The sequence below is a fragment of the Saccostrea echinata genome, unplaced genomic scaffold, assembly GCF_033153115.1.
Source record: "Saccostrea echinata isolate AGI-Se365-2 ecotype Australia unplaced genomic scaffold, CSIRO_AGI_Sech_v1 ptg000015l, whole genome shotgun sequence".
NCBI lineage: Eukaryota > Metazoa > Mollusca > Bivalvia > Ostreida > Ostreidae > Saccostrea > Saccostrea echinata.
The window spans coordinates 3,802,259-3,818,244 of NW_026889764.1; the positions used below are offsets into that span (position 1 = coordinate 3,802,259).

Genomic DNA, 15,986 nt, shown 5'->3' on the forward strand with positions numbered 1-15,986 from the left:
CATATCAGTTGGTAAGAGTTAGAAAAAAGATAATATCATGCACAACTTAATATTCCTTTGACGAGTATCTTATATTTGCAGTTGAATTCTATAGCAATAAAAGGGATTTAAAGTAATGAAGTACAGTTTTGTTATAAATGAAGATAGCAGTTGTGGAAGGTACGGGTTTTGGAAATATCTTTCTGTTCTTTTCCTAAAATGTAATACATTTAAATAATGAAAGAATAAGATGAATAATTTACACCTCACATTGTACAATTTCTTGAATGTACGATTACACTACAAGATTGATAAATCTGTATATTAAAAAATCTATTTATAAAAGATAAATCTTACTTTTATTTTTTTCTATTCCTGTCATATATCAATAAGAAATTAGAAGTAACATATAAAAATGGTCATATTGTTAATAACATTAATAAGAAGTGAATTAAACAATGTTTAAACAACATAATCCTTTGTTTGCCCAAGCTTTTAAAAAAAAATTCCCACATGAAATTTTACCTTTTATTAACCGATTCTTAAAAAAGGGAAAAGGAGGAATAAACCTTTCGTGTTACTAACATCTCGAAAAATTCTTCTTGAGTTGTTGCCCTTACCCTTATAATAGCTATTTACAGTTATGAACGACTTATATATTTTGCTAATCAAAATATTATAGTGCCATAATTTCAAAAATTTTCTATGTCAATGCTCTTATGAACTGGTTTTACTTTAAAAATATCACCATTTGTATTGATTTTGCATGATTAAAGTATTAAAGACAATTAATCTTGGTTAATTTTAGCCAGCAATCGATGGTTTTCAGTTATTTAGTGTGATAATCACTTGGTACTTGATACATATGCCAAAGACTTCCAAACTTTTCTATATAAACATACCATAAATGGTCACCGAAAAATAATTTTAAAAACCCAACAAAACAAGGTTCTCCATGGGCCTTGTAACGTGGCTGCCCCGCCACAGTCAAATTTCTTAGCGTCATAGTTAAAAATCAGCGCTATTATTCCGCCATAGTAAAAATTAGCGCCACGCAAGATCGTTTTCGTCTGTGAAGTTTGGGAAATTAGCCAGGTAGGATAGCTACTCGCTTTTTCTACTGTAATGCTAAATTGGCAAAGAGAAACAATTCCGATGAAAGTTTCATGTTGTTTATTGTAGAAAGAAAGCAGAAAGAAAGTGAATTTATAGAAGTTGTTTCGCAAAAAAATCATAATAATTATCGAAACATACAATGTCAACGACTTTTGAAACAACCTGTAATGAAACCCACAATGTGAATGTATGATTACTAAAACAACAAATAAAGATCGAACGTTTACGTGAAATCGGTCATGCATAGCGCTTACCAAAGTTTTTACAGTTACAAAAGCTAAAAAATCAAAAATAGATAATAAAATCAGAACACTTGCAAACATTTAACTCCAAAGACAATGTTAACATTTCGAAAAAATTAAGATACCTTCTCTGACTATAGAGTCCAGAACAGGGAACATAATTCATAAACGGTAAAATTAAACTGACAAAAATTAATAAAAATAGAAAAATACCAAAAACACTATTTCATGCTCAATTCAACAAAGAAATGATTGCTAGTTGTACTGAAACAGAAAAAATACTTTAGAGAAAATCATTAAAATAACTGCAATGAAGAATAGACTGGAATAAAATATTTGAACTTCCTTTTAAAGTAACAAAAGAAGCAAAATTTCAGTGGATGCAATTTCAAATTCTGCATAGGATTATAGCAACAAATAAATACCTTTACAATCTCAAACTAATTGATTCACCTGTATGTTCCTTTTGTAAACAAGATGTCGAAACGATTGAACACTTATTTTTTGAGTGTTTCTGCGTTAAAAAAATATGGTGTCACATTGAGGAATGGTTTATAAATAAGTTTCATTTTACCATTAATTTTGATAGAAAGGATATACTTTTTGGCAAATTCAGCAACAAAAACATGTTTAGACTACACAATATATTAATACTTACTGTTAAGCAATTTATCTTTGCTAGTAGGTTTAAAAATGTGCCTAAACTAAGCATCTCAATGCTAGAAAAAAATATTGTGGATAGAATATTAGTCGAAAAAGTTATACTTTTAAGAAACTGTGAATATTCATTAAAATGTACAATATGTCATATACAATTTTAATGTGATTTTGAAATGCAACATATATTTACTACAAAGAAATTATATTTAATATGAAGTATCAGGCAGTAGAAATGAAAGTATGTATTGAATGTTAACTAATATATTGTATAGTCTGTATATGTGAAAGCACAAATAAAATCTATGAATTAAAAAAAAAGAATGAAATTAAATTTAACCTGTAACTTTCAAATAAAAGAAAAATAACACAAGCTTACCTAAATTGGCAAAGAGAAACAATTCTGATTAAAGTTGAATGTTGTTTATTGTAGAGTAAGCAGATAGAAAGTGAATTTGCTAAATTCACAATCTATCCGGACTCTACTTTGAAATTGAACTCTTGACCAATCATGATGCTTGTTACAAAAATTATTACAGGTAAGTCGGCAATTTCTCTTGTTAGCTTGACACTGATTACAAATGTACTTGCATTATCAAAGAGCCGAAAGGCGATGAAGTCAATTAGCTAAATTTCCGTTTTGAGTTTTTAACAGTAGGAAAACGAAGTGAAGCCGAAACAAAATAAACAAGATTCCAAATCGTAAAAATAATTTAATAACTGTGTCATAGCAATGTGTCAAGCCAATCTGGCATTGTTATAGTTAGTTTTAAATTCTCTGCATTCTAAAACTTTAATGTAATACTTTTCTTATGTTAAAGAGTTAATTTAATATAAATATAGGGCCCATTGTATGGTTTTCACAGTCAATTATTAATTATCTTCTAGGCCTCACTGGACTTTAAGACTAGACTGAAGCTAGCAGCCAATAACAGCAGCCATTTCCTTATTGGCTGCTAGCTTCTACGGGCTTAATGGCTGCTGTTATTGGCTGCTAGCTTCAGTCTAGTGACTTTAAGCATGAATAAAAAGAGACAACTGAAGCCATTTTTCACAGTTCCAAGTAATTGCAAAATTTTAATGATTTTTTAAAATACCAATTAATCACTTACTATTTCAATATAGATAACAGCGTCTCTAAAATTGCATTGGAACTATGAGTCAAATATCGTATCATGGTAATAATGTATTAATGTAACGTTAAAAATTAACGATAGATCCATCAGGATAGTATTTTATGAGTCTAAACTGCTAAAGTTATTTTTAATTCATAAGTTTCAAGAGATACATCACCCAACTGAGACCTTTATTTGCAAATATATTAATGAACTAACTCTATAGCTTGATTGTGTGAAGTACCAGAATTTCCTCTGCCCTGGTATGGACACTGCAGGTGTATAATTCACATTTTGTAAACAAAATGACTGGTACTTTTATTTTCAGATTTTGTGAGCTTATATTTGTTTATTTATAAGTACGTAAGTAGGTGGGGGTGGGGGGGACTTTTTTCTCATATATACTAGAATCATTCTAATTTTTGTTTTACACTATTTTTAATCGATAACCATTAATCGATTTTATCATTTAAATTTTTTCTTCAATTCGCAAAATAATTAATACCATTTTTGTGTATTAAACTAGTGATTAAGAAGAACTGTGTGTTTTTTTTAACATATTTGATGATTAAACATATTTCGCGAATTTGAAAATGACTGTAAATATTAGCGCTTCGCGCCACAGTTAAATGTTAAATTTGAAATAATAGAGAACCCTGAAAAATACAAGGCAACAGAGGGATTTTGTGATTAAAGGTTTATGAATTATAGTAATATAAACAGTTAATGACAAACCTGCTTATCTTTGTTTATAACAACTCAAATCGTACATTTTGACAAGTGGAAAAAGGTGGCAACTGATTGTGACTTCGAAATGAACGCGTTTTTACAATAAAATGACGTTTTTTTATAATTTATTTTCCATCAAAGTTTGCAATTTTAATTATTTGTAGAATAATCAGAAGCTGCGTAGACTTGTTTACTGCTTACAGATAAAACAATGCTTAATACTCAATGTAGGCCTGCTTCCTATACAAGACGAAGATCGAACTTGTGGTCTTACGATCAAATATCTAACATCATATTTATAAAACCTGTTTGTTAAGCTATTTCGTTCAAATTCAATTGAACAGGTAGACTTTAATTCAGCAAGGAAAAACCTCTTTCCTTTAAATCTAAAACAAATCCATGTACATTTTGTCCTTGTGATATTGAGGATTATTTTATTGCCACAAAGATAATGAACTGTTACAATTCTTATTGCAAATGATGCAATTCTAGGAAATTTAAAGGAATATGCCATCATTATGATTTATTTATTCCATTTAAAAACCAAGAGTATTTACGCTAAATCAACGAATGATTTTCAAAATCATTTGGCAGCATTAATTTGACACATAAAATAACTTTGACTAGAGACTGTGTTGTTATGACAACTTGTAGACAAGACAATTACATTTAAAATCACATATATAACGAGATTTCATGATTTACAATTTTTAATTACTTCATTTTTGTAATTAGATAATTGTGATTGCCAAAAAGATGACATCTGAGCAAGTCGAAATGTAAAAATTGTTGTGAAAACACAATGAGCGGCTGAGTCTATCTTAGAGTCACGCATATGACGTCTAAGATTATGGTGCGTGATTCTCTCTTGAAATATAGATATTGCAAGATTCAAATTTCAGACCTTAAAAAGTGCATTAAATTGCCATTCATTTATCATTTTCATTGTATTTTATATTAATTATAACTCATCTGAAGGAATGGATTTATGAGAAATTAAACCTTATTTCTATGATTAAAGACCTTTAATTTGAAGGGAAAATGCTGAACATCGAGGAACACACTGAAGCATCTATACTTTATATAGAATTTCTCGTGGTTTGACATTCTAGCTTAAAGGATGTAGAGAAAATTTTCCAATGAATCAGTCCCCCCTCCCTCTCCATACTGCCTTTTAGAAGACTTGTAACGCTTTCTTTTAAAAATTTATATTTCCTTTACCCAAGATGATGTTTTTAGCAAGGTTTGATTAAAATCGGAGAAGAAATATAAAGCGTCAAAGAATTAATATTTAATTAAAATGTGTCTTTGAAGTAGGGTTATTCAAGAATTCTATCTTAAATACACGTATTTTGAAAGTGAATCTATCCGTACACAATGAATTGAATCCGGTTAGTTGTAATGTGTGTATATTAAAATATTTATAAACCACAATATCTTATATAATTATTCAATTATCTACATGTATATCACAGAACATATATCGTAGAAATTCTGAAGCAAAAAATTGTTCTGTGTCTTCAACTGCAGGATTTCGATATTACTGACAAATACTCATCAGATTAAAACTTCTTGAGAGAGATATTTAACATTCATGAAATCCTTTCTTGAATTCGGTTGTTATCAATGTACATACTTCAGCAGTAAACTGTTAATCATCTTGCAAATCCGTGGACATAATAATAAGAAGAATGATACCTACTGATCATCAAGTTCTTTGATGGTCAATTGAAAACTATTGAAACCATAATGGGTACTAAAATCTCTAGGATCATACACTGCACTCCTAAGTTTCCAGCTTGTGTAAGCATGCCAGTGAAGAATGCTAAAATTAGCATGTAATTTAATTTAATCAGTATTTTATTGTCTAAAGATTCTTCACATAACAAGATTTGAGATTAAGCATCATGCCTATATAATTCCCTGATGGGCCAAGTACAATCAATGGAACTGTAGAAACCATGCAGTGGTGACTGTAACTCCACCATCAAAGGTATGACGGGCATCGTTCTATGATTTTTTAAATATATATAGCACTTAGTTCAAGCAAAGTGATTATAAAATTGTTGATTTTAATTTTTAAAAATTTATATCAGACGGTCAGCCACTTCGTGTGAGTCGAAAGTATAACAACAAACAAAGGAATACAAGAAGAGATATAACAATAAAGTGTTAGGGTTGACAATGATTAGTGGTACATAATCAATTGATATGATTATGCAGATATATCCTCACTTCTTTATCCACACTTAATACCGGATACGGTCTCACATAAATAAAGACTTAAATGATGAGCATTTAATTTGCTTGATTTATTTCTTAATTAATAAAGTATGATATTTCCTTGCGATAAACATAATAAAACAAGATGTGTTTATGAAACACTGATGCCCCCGTATGGCAGCTTATGGCGAAGGTTAAAGTTTCTCAAATGCAAGTCAAACTCCAGGTCAAGAGATCAAAATGTTGGTACCCAAAGAAAGGTCTTGTCTCGAGGAATATACCTGTGAAATATGAAAGCCCTAGCTCCAACTGTTCAAAAGTTATAGCGAAGGTTAAATTAATTTTTAAAAATAAGTAAAAGGTCAAAGTCAAGATCAAATGGGGCCCCAAGGGAAGGTCTTGTCACAAGTGATACACATTTTCGTTAAATGTGAAAGCCCTAGAAGCAAAGTTTCACATGTTTTTTTCACACAGTTTTTTTTAAAGTAGGGCAAACTCTAGGCCAAATTGCCAAAATTGTTGGTATCCAAAGGAAAGTCTTGTCCCAAGGAATGCACATGTGAAGTATGAAGGCCGTAGCATCAACCATTCAAAAGTTATGGCCAAGATTAAAGTTTTTCAAAAGTAGGTCAAACTCCTATGTCAAGGTCAAAGGGTCAGAGAGGTTGGTATCCAAAGGAAGGTCTTGTCACAAGGATTACATATGTGAAGTATGAAAGCCATAGCACCAACCATTGAAAAGTTATGGCCAAGGTTAAAGTTTTTCAAAAGTAGGTCAAACTTCTCGGTCAAAGTTAAAGGGTCAAAGTGGTCGGTATCCAAAGGAAGGTCTTGTCATAAGGATTAAATATTTGAAGTATGAAAGGCCTAGTACCAATCGTTCGAAAGTTATATATCCAAGGTTAAAGTTTTTTTTTTCAAAAGTAGGTCAAACTCCTAGATCAAGGTCAAAGGGTCAAAGTGGTTGGTATCCAAAGGAAGGTCTTGTCACAAGGAATAGATATATTAAATATGAAAGACCTAGCTCCAACCGTTCAAAAGTTATGACCAAGGTTAAAGTTTTTCAAACGTAGGTCAAACTCCAAGGTCAAGGTCAAAATGTCAAAGTTCTTGGTATCCAAAGGAAGGCCTTGTCATATGAAATATGCATGTGAAGTTTGAAACCCCAAGCACCAACTGTTCAAAAGTTATGGCCAAGGTTAAAGTCTCATAAGATTTTGGAAAAGTGTGTCAAACTCCAAGGTCAAGGTCAAAAGTCAAATATGATGGTACCAAAGGAAAGGTCTTGTCACAAGGAACACACATGTGAAATGTGAAAGTCAAAACTCCAACCATTCAAAAGTTATGGGCAAGGTTAAAGTTTTAGCGGACAGACAGCTACACAAACGGACGGACAGGGCAAAAACTATTTACCCCCGAATCTTCGATACGGGGGCATAAAAAATCTTTACACTTTTCATTCTTTCTATACAATAGGTTTCATTGGTACATTTTTAAAGGATGACAAAGAATCAATACATTTTGTTTATTATTATGTAAAAGGTGAAGATAACGAAAAGTAATCAATCTCATAAATCATGTGTACAAAACGAACAGGGCGGGGATCAGGTGCCTAGGAGGAATAAACACCCCCTGTCGACAGGCCAGACCCGCTGTGAGCCCTATGTATTGATCAGGTAGATGGGGTTCTGGGTAGTCAAATTTAGTATAAAAACAATGATTTTACAAATGGAATCAAATATGTAAAACAAAATAAAATCGAAAACCACTACAAGAGTTTTCTTATTCTCATGAAGAAGGTTTTAAATAAATTATGTTTCACAGGAATAAAAAACAGGTCAGCTAAAAATGAGCACAATAAGTGGTCATAAAATTTTTTACTATAATTTTTACTAGTGGTTTCAGATGGAGGAGGATAATTAAGATTTTTTTATGTTTCGCTATTTGGACCTGGGAGATTACTAACAAATAAAGTACTTTAAACATTGTGTGCAGGATTTCGTTACCTTATTTTTAGGTTGTGTTTTTATTTAAAGTTTGTAAAAAAAAAAAAAAAAATCATTCATTTCATTGATGTTTGTTGAACTGGAAAAAAATTGGAGTCGCAATTGACTTTGTTTTGATCATTTTTTTTTATGTTTTGAAATAACACCATCGTAGTTTGTTATGTTGGGTTTATAAGCATATTGTTAAAATGTTTTGTATCTATCACAAAAACTAACTGGTTCATTTGTACTACAGATTGAAGATCTGCATATACATTATCTACACTACTTGGATTATTGATGAATACTAAATATTAACATTACAAGGAGTACACGTAAAATATTTGGTTCATCAACCAAGCTTAGGGAGTTACTTTGTACTACAAGTTGTTTAAAAGTTTTGTTTCCACTAGTCAACATATATCAATATTACAATCTCCCGTTAGAAACACAGGCATTGGTTCATTAAATGCCATGTCTAGTGAAGCAAAAAGACGATCAAAGCAAGATCAAAGTAAGAAACAGTTAAATTTGGTGGTCGATAGATCAAAACAAGTGTATTTTTTCATATTGTCTTGCATTTGCATTTCACGCGATAAGCTCAGTATCACTGATATTGAGGACATCACTTTTTTAAATTTTTATTTATTTATTTTTATTTTTTTTTTTTACAAAATGCAGGTCTTTAAAACAAGACCCTACCCCAAAGCTTTAATGATCATGTCTAATTGGAATGGAAAATCATGAAACATTATTCATCATAGGATGATTTGGTATGATCAAGGTGAGTTTCAGTAATACCAATAAGATCATACTGAGACAGCTCATTGTTAAACAACATCAATTTTGCTAAGTAAAACTAAGTCTTATTGGGGAATTGTACTTAATTTCCGTTTTTTTTTTAAATATTGTTTGGTCTTGCTTCAGGGTTTGTTTCCAAATTACGATTTGTGAATAGAAAAGGATATTATTGAATAAACATAAAAATGTAGCTGTGTAAAATTCCAATTTGAACCTCAAACGGCACAGAAACATGTAAGTGATACACAACAAATACAACTAATAAATATGAGAGACGGGCTTTCCATACATAAGTGAAAATCTATCATGTGTATCGTAATTTATCGATATAATTAGTGAAGATATTACCCGAGTCTCACCACATGGTATGCAAAGAATGTTAAGAAGTTAAAACAAAAAAAATGATTATATCATTCTATCAAGTATTAAGGTGTCTAATAGTAGACCTATATACATTTATAAAAGAACACTGAAAATTGCATCATTAAGGTGTCGCAGGATTTTTCATTTTGTGACTAGCTTATAATTTTACTAATCAAAAATTAATGCATATTTTCGTCTGATTGCTTCTCATGATTTCCCCAGATTCCCTTTATAGACCAAAAAAATGATTATCCAGTTTATCACTAAATTTACAGTTTTTTGAACGTTACCTTAATAGCATGGTAAGCTAACCTAATTGAGTGCAGCAGCTGAGAGACAGGACCAAAGAAACTAAACACAGGTAACAAAGAGAACCTATGTTGAAAATGAACTAAATACGACTCACATAGTTTTTTGCACAAATTAAAGTCACATTGGTATAATGGGATATTGTGTAACGAGACAAGAAAGTATATTTGTAAGTGATTGGTTATCTTATTTCTTTATTTTACTCTTTCGTACACCTTTATGGAATTGTTGTTTCACTTAATTAAGGATAACATGTTTCATTTTACAGTCCTTTCCTTCAACTCTCAAATTGAAGCGAGGTCCTTCAGTGTAAAATCTTGAAGATTCTCTTTTGACCATTGGAGACTTTTTTCCCCATCGCCTAGACCAAGTACATTCACATGACTTCATAGCGCAAGATGATAACAGTAATTCTGCTTACTATGTTAACAAGCTTTTTCAGTGTTACTTTCTGAAATCTAGCATAATTAGAGATCTGTCCCACTGCAAAATACAAAGTTTCAAACCGTAAATGTAAAAAAAAAACTTCTTTTCAATAGTAACAATTTACCATTTTAAAAGGATAAACACTACTCCATTATCCTACCTTTTGGCATGATTTCTATCTGCAGCGTTGTCTCTTTTCGGCTTTACATTTCCACAAAAACTAGACAAATATGGTATATAAGCAAAGTACTTAGAAAATACCCATCTTTAAGAAGTCAATTTAAAAATTTCAACTAGACAGTATCAAAGAAAGCTCGATTATTTCAATTTGTAAATAACTACAGTTTTAGTTTAAAATATATTTATTCATTACAAATGAAATGGATTGAACAGCAGACAGAATATCTGTAATCGTTATCTCCATAAATAACTATCGTAGAATATTAATCATATAGTTATTACAATGTGCCATTTATTGATAAATATTTACATCCATTGAATATTTTCTCCTTTATTTCTAAAGAAAACCATTGCCGTTTATCAGTTCGTGAACAACATTAGGCATATCACCTGTACAGATTTCTTGATCAGTGGCTCTTCCATCAATGAAACGTACAATGATGTCCATATCAATAATACAATAATTAATCTTTTTAACCCTACTATAAATGATTATATATACAGATATCAATATAAGCAATAAAATGTATTTCTTTGGTTGTTAGTACGAGAATTAATTAACGCGGGTTATGTATTTTTTTCTGCAACAGCTGCGACATTAATTCCCGTACTAACAATAAAAAAAGCATTTTATTGTTTAAATATCCCTTTAAAACATCGACTTTGAAATCATAAATGGCATGTACCCTTGACATGACATATCAAATACATCTCAGGGTTATTTTGTCGTACTAAAGTTAGATAATGTTAAGTTTCTATGAGTCAAAATGCTTATTATCTTTTTAATGACCTGTTTTCCTTTTTTTTTAAATTCTTTTGCTGCGCAGTAGCAATGTTCAATGGTATTTCTATTAATAGTGCAAAAACAAAAATCAACTCAAAAATATTTTGATTTGATGAATAAAACTTTGATGAAAAGATATTCCTTTACAACATTTTGAAAAATTTCTTATATTAACAGTGATTGAACAATAATAGCCTACAGGATTCTTCAATTATCTACAAGTTATTTCAATGTACATAACAGTATATGGTTTCTTTCCATAAACAACATTTGTTCTTTTCAAGGCTTTCATCCAAATCACACCTCTATAGATTATAATAAAATAATAATTCTATCTCTCTTAAATTATGCATACTACTATGGACGGATTTTTGTTTCCTTTACGAGAAGTCATCATAAAATTTGTAGGATTATTTGTATGCTTGATAAACAAAGCAGATTCCGATTCCGGAATAGCTTGACCTTCTCGGAACTGTGTGAAGGTCAAATTAGCACCGCTGTCATCCTTCCAGGTCATGTCTACAAAATCGAAGTTTCCCTGAACAATCATTTGTCGGCTTATTGGATCGGAAAGGTGATTAAAATTATCTGAAAGAACAAGAAGTCTGTGAGCCAATGCTCACTAGTAATCAGAACACAGTCTACTACTAGTATATGCTATGCTTAAATGACACTGACATGCACATTTTTGAAATTAGTTGTTCCAAAAGAAAAAAAAAATACTTACAGGCTAACAGACTAGCGAATCTGTTTTCCTCTGCTGTTCTTATCAGCAAAAATCTTCCACCTTTTCCTTGACACTGAGAAAAACCGTCCTCTTTATCAGAATGTCCTTCGTATCCCAAACAGTAATTGAATGTTCTACTATAAGCATATGGAAATGGACAATTCCCTAGAACAAAATATTATGAGATATCAAACTTAACATGGGAGAGAAGACGGTTGGACAAGTCAGGAAAACAGAACTGGAAAGCGACTGATAGACGACTCTACAACTTCATGCATCCGATATCCAAAAAGAAATGCAGATTGATCTGAAGATATAAGGCACTATATGTGTATGTATTTAAACGAAAATAGTGTGTTTGTGCATAAATAAACATGTACATAGAAATACTGAAAAGGGCGTATCTATGATTCTGTCAATGAAATATGGAGATAACGAAGAGTATTCAAGCTCAAAGCCCATATAGACAATACAAATCGGGAGCAGAGCAAACACGGATATCCAAAAAACATCAGAGGTGGGACCAAGTGCCATGGAGGAGTGAGCATCCCCTGCTGACCGGTCACACAACTAGTCCATGTCCTATGTTTGCTCTAAAATTAAATTACGATTAGAAGTACAGAAATATATTTTGTATTCTGTTTAAGGGTAATTCTTTGTAATGACTTGAACTTTATATAGGAGCCGTTGCACGCATATTCCCAGATTCTCTCCAGACTCTCTGTGATAAGTCTTTGATGCAATAAACTTATATCAGGTAAAATTTGATTACTATTTGTCATGTTTACCAAGACAACCCTGCAGTTTATTGTTTGACACATAGCAGCCAAACGTTGTTTGATACATGTTTTTGGTGTCAAGTTGTAATAATGGGTAAAATTAACAAGTCTCATGTTCAGTGTACCTTGCGTATGGGTATTTTTAAAATATTGTAGAGTTACATGTAAATAAATGCTTTTCTACGGATGCCCATTTACGACCTTTTGAAATATTTTTGAATTCGATATTACAAATTTTCGAATTTGTTTAAACGAATTTAATTTGTTATAACAATTTTTTAAATTCGATATAACGAATTAAATCTGTTTTAACAGATTTGTTGAATTCGTTATAACGAATAAAAACTTGCTATACCAGATTAAATTCGTTTAGACTGATTCTAAAATTTGTTACATGTATAATGAATTAAATTCGTTTAAACAAATTCTAAAATTTGTCATTACAAATTAAGTTCGTTTAATCAAATTCGATCATTAGGGCCTTTAGAAAAATGTATATGAATTCGAAAAAAAGGAATGGTATAATTCTTTAAAGCAAATATAGAATCTGTTTCAACGAATTAAAATCGTTAAAAAAATTTTGAATTCGCTTTAACGAACTCCAGATCTGTTAAAACAGATTTAATTCGTTATAACGAATTAGAAAATATTGATATAACGAATTAAATTAGTTTTAACACATTCGACAATGTAAAAAATATTTTTGATAGGTCCTTATTGGGCTTCTACGGAAGCCCATTTAGGACCTATCAAAAAATATTTTCAAATTCGATATAACGAATTGTGGAATTTGTTATAACGAATTTAATTCGCTATAGCAAATTTCTTTGAACTCGTTATAACGAATTTAATCTGTTATATCAAATTTGTTGAATTCTTTATAACAAATTCAATAAAAATATTATAACGAATTAAATCCGTTTAAACGAATTCTAGAATTTGTAATAACAAATTTAATTCGTTATAACAAATTAAAAAAATTGTTATAACGAATTAAATTCGTTAAATCAAATTCAACAATCAGGGCCTGTAGAAAAATATGTATGAAATCGATATAACGATTTGTCGAATTCATTTTAACGCATTAAAGTCGTTATAACAAATTAGAGAATTTGTTTTAACGAATTTAATTCGTTATAACTAGTTTCAGAATTTGTTATAACGAATTCAGTTAGTTATAACAAATTTTTGAATTCGTTATAACGAATTCAATAAATTAATTATAACAGAATTAATTCGTTATAACGAATTCAAAGAAACTGTTATAACGAATTAAATTCCTTATAACAAATTCGACAATTTGTTATATCGAATTCAAAAATATTTTTTCATATGTCCTAAATGGGCTTCCGTAGGCTTCAGTACCATCGCTATTGCAACCTCTCTGACCACACTGGTAACCAAAACCCCTATATATGCGTACAAAAAGTTTGTTCCCAAGAGGGCTTTTACATGGTGTTGTGTTGTAATAAAGAAATTAGACTGCTGTAGGCAAGACGGCAATTTGTTTACTCTAGTCTAAAAGGCAGATGTCGTATTTGCAGATGAAAATACTGAGTGGTATGTTAGTAATCTTGCCTAGTGTTCAGATGGGCAAGAACGAAATTTTAAGTTCATCCAGTGAGTGTAATATTGGTCTTACTATTAAAATACTGTCGATTCCTAAATATACGCGAGGAATTAATTATTGCGTAATTACACGAGAAGCATCCCTCGCGAAATAAAATTACTCGTTTTTATTTTTATTGTGCTGAAATCCATGTAAAATCAGTTGATCAACCATCCATTCGCGAATTATTGTTCTCGCGATTTGACGTTTAAGGGTCATTTCGCGATATTAAGTACCCGCGTAAAATAAGGAATCTACAGTAATGTAAAGCTTAAGAAAGATATGTACCTCTTGTTATATAGAAATAGGTCCAATCCTCTTTACTTGTACCAGCATCTGCTGTCAGCATTAGGGTTTCGTACGCACGACACTGCCTTTTTCCTTGATGAAAATTGAAAGAAATGCATGGTCTATCATTGACACAATCAGCTGCACACGTCAGTAAGGAATCTGAAATCTGCTGCCAAAGCAATCCATGATTCAACACAAAATTATCAAAACGGTAGTCTTGGAACAACTCGAAATTTCGCATGGATAGTTGTGCTTTTACTAGTAATCCATAGGTCAGATATATGCTAAAGATATTTGTTAGAATTTTGCTAAAAATATTAAATTCCATGTTGTCTTCTTGCAGCGTTATTTCCGGCAGCACAAATCAAATTATTTCTCTACTTTGTGCTTATTATTTAGATTATAATCGAAAAGTCTTTTAAATTCCTGTCTTCACAAGGCACCTTCTTCGGCGTCTACACATACAAAAATAAATTGGATTTGTGAGTTGTTCACATAAAAAAATAACGAATTGGAAGAATTGTCGATATCTAATTCTATAAACTTGATTATTTGTATTGATCGAATATTTCACCAAATCCACCTAGCAATACATTTCAGCTTCAAGTGTGGGTTTTTTTTTCTGTTATTTTACCTTAATGAATCCAGACCAGTTGCTAAGGTTATCAAAAAGTGATGCAGTGGAAAAAAGGCCTGTCGAATATTAAAAAGAAACAAAAAAGATTTTCAGTTTAAGAGTACTTGATTGATTTTAGAACATTTGCATGATACAAGTCTTTCTAAATGGAAACATATTGGCTTCGAGAGCTTTGTTTATAGATAGTACCAAAATATACATGTATGAGAAATAATGGTGAACTTTTCTTTACTGATAATCCAACAATTCGAGGACATTGACTCCGGATAAGAGATTTAATCAAAGTCTGAAATCTTGATAAGTAATAATAATAAAAAATAAATTATATAATTCTCTATTGCAAGCGATATGATAGGTCACACATAACTCTTCTGTTTTCTGCCAACGATCACCATTTTAAGTTTAACATGCATAAGTAGACTTGATAATCAGAATTATTTGAGCCAACTGCAAGAAATGGTGCAAACAAGATTATATGTCAAAAAAAAAAAAAAAAAAAAAAAAAAAAAAAAAAAAGAGAGAGAGAAAGAAAAAAGGAAAGAAAAGGAACAATAACGGTGTAGCTCCTGACTTTGTTCGAGATGACATAATAAGAATAAATTAAGAACACATTTATTTATCTCCCTCACTTCTTGAATGACAAACGTTTTCCTTGATTTCTATGGCGTGTAAAGCATTGCATTATTATACTTTTTTGATATTCCTATTCAAAAATATTGTTATTCTTATTCTATAAAACATACCATTCCTATTCGGGAAAATGTGATTCTTATTCGATAAGTTGTTATTTTTATGAGAAAAAATGTGTTTTCTATTCGATAATTTATCATTCCTATTCGATAAGTTGTTATTCCTATTCGAAAAATGTGATTCCTATTCGATAATTTGTTATTCCTATTCGATAATATGTGATTCCGATTCGATAATTTTGACATTCCTAATCTATAATTAAATGATTTATATTCGATAAACATGTTATTCCTATTGAAAAACATAATTACCCAGAATGCAATTATTGAATAAGAATAAGAAAA

The 15,986-nt window shown here is 30.7% G+C and overlaps 1 protein-coding gene across 1 annotated transcript; it reads right to left on the reverse strand.

Annotated features, from left to right (window-relative positions):
• Positions 1-11,249: 11,249 nt before the first annotated feature.
• LOC133188000 (uncharacterized) lies at positions 11,250-14,556 on the reverse strand. Its single transcript, XM_061323390.1, has 3 exons — positions 14,313-14,556; positions 11,637-11,801; positions 11,250-11,497 (listed from the first exon to the last, which is right to left on the reverse strand). The coding sequence occupies exons 1-3, from the start codon at positions 14,554-14,556 to the stop codon at positions 11,250-11,252; spliced, it is 657 nt and encodes a 218-aa protein (XP_061179374.1).
• Between the last annotated feature and the right edge of the window lie 1,430 nt (positions 14,557-15,986).

Bases quoted from the DNA above. Each gene is read 5' to 3' on its own strand.
- LOC133188000 (XM_061323390.1), bottom strand. From the start codon at position 14,556: ATGCGAAATTTCGAGTTGTTCCAAGACTACCGTTTTGATAATTTTGTG. The intron at 11,802-14,312 runs GTACATATCTTT...ATTTTGTTCTAG, and splicing joins CTATTTCTATATAACAAGAG to GGAATTGTCCATTTCCATAT. The intron at 11,498-11,636 runs GTAAGTATTTTT...TTGTTCTTTCAG, and splicing joins ATTCGCTAGTCTGTTAGCCT to ATAATTTTAATCACCTTTCC.